At 45.0% G+C, this 6,462-nt stretch overlaps 1 protein-coding gene across 1 annotated transcript in view; it reads left to right on the forward strand.

Annotated features, from left to right (window-relative positions):
• Window positions 1-6,462, forward strand: part of COL20A1 (collagen, type XX, alpha 1) — a 55,566-nt gene that overhangs the window by 21,964 nt on the left and 27,140 nt on the right. Inside the window, exons 18-20 of the mRNA XM_009326892.1 lie at window positions 4,242-4,384; window positions 5,020-5,149; window positions 5,452-5,508. Of these exons, the coding sequence (XP_009325167.1) occupies window positions 4,242-4,384; window positions 5,020-5,149; window positions 5,452-5,508 (330 nt within the window). The remainder of the gene's footprint in view (window positions 1-4,241; window positions 4,385-5,019; window positions 5,150-5,451; window positions 5,509-6,462) is intronic.

The raw sequence follows: 6,462 nt of genomic DNA on the forward strand, positions 1-6,462 counted from the left end.
CTTCATCCTTCTCGGAATACTTTCTTCTTTGAAGGTTAAGGGGAAAAAATGCCAGGTCAGAGCGATGCTCTTTGCACATTGGTTTTGTGAAATGGAATCACGTTCCTCCCCTGGGGGTGAGGTGAGAACACCAAGTTCATTTTATTCAGGACCACTAATCCCTCTCGCCCCACCTGAAACACCCATTTCAAGGCCAAGAGACCCGGCAGACACCAGTCCCTCACTGACCATAGGTCATCAGAAACATCATCCTCTTTTATAAAAATCAAAAACCAGTCATCACTGTGATGTGTCATTTGGTAGGCTTGGGACGAGGTTTCTCTTCTTCCTGGCAGGCAGAAAATTTGTTTCAAAGTTATGGCTTGATATTTATCCTCAAAATGTTTATGAATTCAACTTAAAATGGCTGAATAGCTTTAGCTGGAAATGGAACAAAAGTTTGAGACAGTGATATAGTACAGGTCCCTTCTTATCTTCTTATCTAGCTCAGCACTTAATGTTTAAGTTTTAATGGTGTAATTAAATATTCAGAGAGAGCAAGGAGGAGTAAAAATTACTTTTGGAATTAAGATGTGTAGCTGGAAAAACTCAGATCCTCAGTCTTTTTAAAAAAATATATTATTATTTATTTGAATATTTAACTATTTATGTGGAGTGAGATCATTGCAACATACATAACTGAGATACCTTAATTTCATTCCCACCACCAGTGCCAGGTGGTCTGGGCACCCTTCTAGGAGGAGGGCACCCCACCCTGTGACTGCACTAGCGAGGGAGGGCTGACAACCACCTCTCTCCTTCCGCGAGTCTAGTCCCTCTCTGCCATTGCCTTACTTTTATAGGAGCCTCAAACCCAAGCAAAAACCTGGTGCCAAAGGGAGTGCTTTAGCTGTCGCAAAATGCACGGAGCAAGTGGAATTTTTTCAATTCTTAGTCTTGACTATGGAAAAAAAGAAAAAGTTTAGGATTATTTTTCAGTAACCCAGTTAAGCAAACCTTTCTCTGCAGACTTACGAAGAGGCAGAGCAGGAACAAAAGCACACTGATGTATTTCCCATGGAAAACAAAATTGTTACCATGTGCTTATCCACAGTTCTGATGTTTCTTCTTGTCTCTCTGTTATATTTAGACTGAAGTCTCATTTGGGTTAAGAGCTCTCCTTTCAGTACTTTACTATAAATTGTCAAGTGTAACAAAGTCCTTATCCTTGACCAAAGGTTCTACACCGCGATCATTTGTCAGATTAATAAACAACTTTAGTGGTACTTCAAACATATATAAACCTTTCACGCAAGCTAGTGGGAATGCAGAAGATGCTCTTTGGGAGAGGAAGCTGCTGGGACACGGAGGTGTTGCTGAGCGGTGATCCTTGGAAGATGCTGGAACGTGTGCCTCTTGATCCTGCTGAGAAGCAGACAGGGACCTCTCTTTTGTACTGAGAGGAAGTTCTTTCATCCAGGTTGAGGAAAAGGAGCTTGAACAAAATAAAACAGTCACCTGTTTGTTCTGAAGGACAAGGATATTGGGGACTCTCTCTGCCACAGTGTTTCAGGATTGAGGCTGTAAGGCAGCGGTGATGTGAATGAGCATCTGAGGACATGTTAGCAGTCCCTGGTGACACAGGGGCTCTCCCCACAGCAAAAGGGCTGTGACATGACTCGGGAACCTGGATGCAAGGGCAGCACTTTAAGATCTACTGTATATGTAACTGAATTTCAGCAGTATAACAAGTTATTTAACCTCTCAGTTGAATTATGCTGTCACCATAAATGTTTAGGTATTGATCACCATCTTTGCCCAGCTTAGCTCAAATCCAGAGCTTAAAGTGAAGGTTTAAAGTGAAGTTTCATTGTGTCCCAGGCTCAGTGGAGGAATGGTTACATGTTAAGCCACCATATCCCAACTGGGTTTCTGAATCTTAGTTGTTTGCTAACATGGGCTTTTCCAGGCAGAGGAACAAATGGACCAGGCTGCAATAGGGCAGCCCACGTAGTACATTGGTCCATCAGACTAAGAACCACAAAGGTGGGGCCAGGAAAGAAGTCCCTCAGCTTAGGCAAGATCAGACAAAAATTTGTAAATATGGACTTGGGAAGATGATCTTCTTCACAAATTTGGCAGTTACCCCTCCCCATCCTCCCCATCTGCTCAGAAAGTATCTCTTGGAAGTTTCTGCCACCAGGGCAGAGCATGCAAGCGTGTCTCATCCTCTTCTGTGTGAAGAACAAGAGAACAGTTTGGATGGGAACTGCTGCTGAAGCTGGGCTGAGCCACTCTGGCTGACTGCACTGAAGTGGATTACGAAGTGCTTACGTGCCCCATTCCTCTAGCTAAGCTGTGCTAGAAGCACTTCCAGCCTGGGGCTGATAAATGTCTTCAGGTTCTTTATCAAGCTCCTCAATGACTTCTTCCTACCAGAGCATACATTGCAAATAGAAGGGATTGAAATGTGGGGAAGCAGCTTCAACCCATGGCAGCGAGGGGGAAAAACCATGACCTATATAATCATTGCAGATGAATATTTTGATGGAGCAGACTCCAGGGTTGTACTCTTATTTGAAAATGTGCCTGTGATGCTGGTTAGACCTGAGAGCAAGCAGCCTGGGATTCCTCCTGTGGAGGAGCCAGAGGTTCAAGAGGTAATCGAAGGCACAGATGGTGTCCTCTGTGTCAGAGATGCTTCTTTCCTCCTGGGCAGCTTTGGGAGGTGACCTTTCCCCTGGCTGTCAGATCCATGCCATCAAATTCTGCTGGGCCTGGGGGCTTTCCAGAATAAACCAACTCAGAAGACTTTCCCTAACTTTCCCTTTGTTCACTTAAATAGAGTCTCCACTTACCTCAGCTGAAGGAAATAGCCAATGCAGCCAGCAAAGATGCAGACGTATAGCACAGCTCTAATAATAGAGATGTTGAAGTGACTTTACCTCCCACACTTGTTTTCTTCTCCGCTTTACCTTGCGGTGATGCACAGCAACAGCCTCTAGCCTGATTCAGCTGCCAGCAAATTTGGTTCAGCTTCAGTAAAAGTAAGCTCATTTTATACAGAAAAGGGAAGGAGGATCAATGAAGATGCAAATGATCTTCATTCAACCTGTGCTCTAAGGTCACCCTAGACTTTGCTGGGTGGGCAGAAGTGCCTTACAGGTAAAACTGCAGAACAGAAATCTCATAGCCTGGGTGTGTGTCCTTGACTGTCTTTAGGGCTCACCCATAATTTTTAGTCTCTTCTGAATAAAATGCTTCCTTTCCTCTGCCCAAGACTTCTGTGTCTTCACACCAGCATGGGTTCAAGGCCAGACACATGTATTTATGCAGAGCAAGACGCTGGTTGGAAACAAGCTCCAGGAGCGGATGACCCCACACTCTCGAGCCCCTTGTTTCAACAGCGGATGGATTTAGCCCCTTTTGCCTTTCTCTTACTAACTCTCAGCGCCTGCTCAGAGAAATCACTCCAGCATAACAGCCTCTGTCGACAGGTCCAGTTTGCTACACAGCAGGACCCCAGGGAAAGAAATGCATTTACGTAATTAAAAATTGCTCAGCTTTGGTCTCTGGCAAACCCTTTTCTGGCTGACCGCGGCTCAGCCCATCACCTATTTGGCATGTGTCCATACATTGCAGTGCAGGGCCAGAAAAGGGAGAGTAGCTCAGGTACGGTATGTGATCCCCTCCTCGAGGCTGTGGGTGTTGGTGTGAGAAGCGCTAGGCAAAACTGTTGTGTGCTGGCTGCTCTGGGATTTTTTAGAATAATTTTAAAACAGAAAGAAAAAGCTGGAAAATATTAGAAATGATGATGGATTAACTTTGAAGTGTGGTCCATGTTTAACCAGCAATCAAGATGTTTGTCCAGCGTGTCTCCAGATCTTTGACAAAATTCCGTTGCAGTTCGGGTCTTTATGAAGGGTATCCTTTGGCGTTCGCCCGTGATGTATAGAAAGGATCTCTTTTCCTTGTGCTTCCAGGACTCTTCCCTACTTCCAAGATTTTTTCCCAGGTCCTAGGATTTGAATTGTTGAATGCTTGAATTGTACTGTGTTGTACTCGGGCAATCCTCATCCCTCCAGGAGCTGTTTTCTCTCTTGCTTGGTCCCCAGGGTGACTGCTTCTGCTCTGAGTGTTGGTTAACAGCACAGGAGAGCACTGAAGCGTTCAGAAACAGGCTTGGAAGCAAGTGCTGCTAGCCCTGTTTATAGACATTACTACCTGCCTTTTATGCTGTTCACCTTTAATCCCTGCCGCAGATTCCCGGAGCCCACCCACCAACCTTTTCATCGACTCTGAGACCCCCACCAGCCTCCAGGTCCACTGGACCCCCCCTGACGGCCGCATACAGCACTACAAAATCACCTACAACCCTGTTTCTGATGCCGCTGCTCAGCAAACAGTAAGTCTCCAGCTCCTTTGCACGTGACAGGCGCTGGACCAGAGGGACGTGGGGACAATTTCATGCCCAGGGGAACTCTGCTCACTCCAGTAGGGCTTACCATAAGGATAGGTGGTTCGCAGGAGTACAAAACCAGATCTCTTCCTCTGACTTGCTGGTGTGTTGCTTCGTGAAGAGCACCTCCAAGCTTCTTTGTGATTAAGATATTTGTGTCCATCAAAGCTGCTGAGACCACCACTTTCTCCGCTTCCTGAAATGGGGTGGGGAATTCTCGGAGGCAGAGGGGTTGAGGATAAACTTACTGCTCTCTGACTTAGGGAGGTTAAACATTAACGTTTTAAAACCCAGATTTTCTACTCAAACCCAGACTGGTTACCATGTTATTTGCGTGGGGAATATTGGGGTCTTTACATGGGGAAATACTCTCCCCTTGGACATGGCCTGTCTGATGGCAATGCATAGCCAGGCTTCCTTGGCTTGCTTTCACCATTGCCTGAACTAAGCAGGGATGCTGCCCTGAGCTCTGCTGTCACAGGACTTGCCGCTAGAACCCCTCCATGTAACTCTGGGGTGTGAGCAAGAGCTATAACGGGAAGCCTGCCCAAATGTTGGGCTCTTTTTCCACCCCGCTGTAGATCATGGCTTCTGGCAAAAGCAGCAGCGTGACCCTGCAGTCGCTGCTGCCTGATCGAGCCTACAAGGTGACTGTTTCTGCCATCCACTACACGGGAGAGAGTGAGAGCACGTCCACAACAGGCCGGACGGGTAAGTATATCAGTCAGCACGTGCACGTTCTTCATAACCTTCCATCCATCAGTCTTGAGGCAATCTCTGTTGGGGCAGCGATGGCCTCGCTTGCGTTGGGCTGTGGCCAAGGCCAGGGTTTTTCTCAGCAGGGCAGACTACTAGCCTGGAAAAGGGAAAATTCTGCCTCAACTTCTGCACTCCTCCTGTGCATTATTTGCAATTCCAGGATGACCAGGAAGGGCTGGTGACCATCCAGGTCTCAAGCCAGGCATCGCCGTCCTGAGTAACAGAGCTGACGCGTGCATTGCTTTCTCTTTCAGCTCCTGTGTTGTCTAAATTCCCTTCGATACGAGGATTCGTTCCATCTAAAACAGAGGGTAAATCACCGCCTATAAAGTCTTGCTTTGGGGTTTTTTTGTTGTTTTTTTTTTAAGTAACAAATCGCACAGTGTGGGCTCGGCAGGGCAGGCAGGAGTGGGTATGTCACTTCTTGACAGATGCCTCTGGGGACTGTCCAAGGACAGCCAGAAGTCACATAACTTCTTAAAATCAGACTCGCTTAGTAAAGAGACTGATAGTATTTTTAGAGGATTTCTGCACAACTTGACCAAAAAGGAGCAAAGGGAATGATGACATGTTTTAAATTAAAGTTCCCTGTAAAGTCCCTTATTAAATTTAATGAGCATATGTTCTCATATGCTGATATAAAGCAAACTATGAAATGGATTAGCGAGAAATGTTGAATTAACGGGGTTATAAAAAGTTGTTAAGAAGCAAATATTAGAATACAGATATTGTGGCAGTAATGCCTTTTCCTGTCTATTTGAAATGATTCTAACCAAAACTTCAGTTTTAACATGTATTGAGGGAAGCCATAAAGGAAGAATGAAGCAGATTAGATGAAAAAATTTTGGTTTGTACCCAACAAAGAACATATCCGTCTAAGTTTTCAAGTGGCTTATTGGGGAAATCTACAGGTGTTCAGACCACAGTGGAAAAGTCCTGTGAACTTTCAAGTAGAAAACAATCCTCCCATAAGGTTGATGAGTCACCTTGTAGAATTTAATATAGCTGTTTGGCTATGATAGCTGAAAAAACAATAGGAAAAATATTAAATTCTGTATGTTTTATAAAGTAACTTTTTTTAAGAAGTGGAGGTGATATGTAATAATGCTGGGAAAACTGTTCGATGTGCAGTAAAAGACTCAAATATTGATACGTCACCAAATTATTGAGAGAAATGGTCTGACGTTGCAGGAGTAAATGTTTATTGCATGGTGAATAACTGCATTTGTCTGGGACGTGGGGAGAAAAACAAAAAAACAAAGAGA

Source organism: Pygoscelis adeliae, unplaced genomic scaffold (genome assembly GCF_000699105.1).
Source record: "Pygoscelis adeliae isolate BGI_AS28 unplaced genomic scaffold, ASM69910v1 Scaffold286, whole genome shotgun sequence".
NCBI classification, from domain to species: Eukaryota; Metazoa; Chordata; class Aves; order Sphenisciformes; family Spheniscidae; genus Pygoscelis; species Pygoscelis adeliae.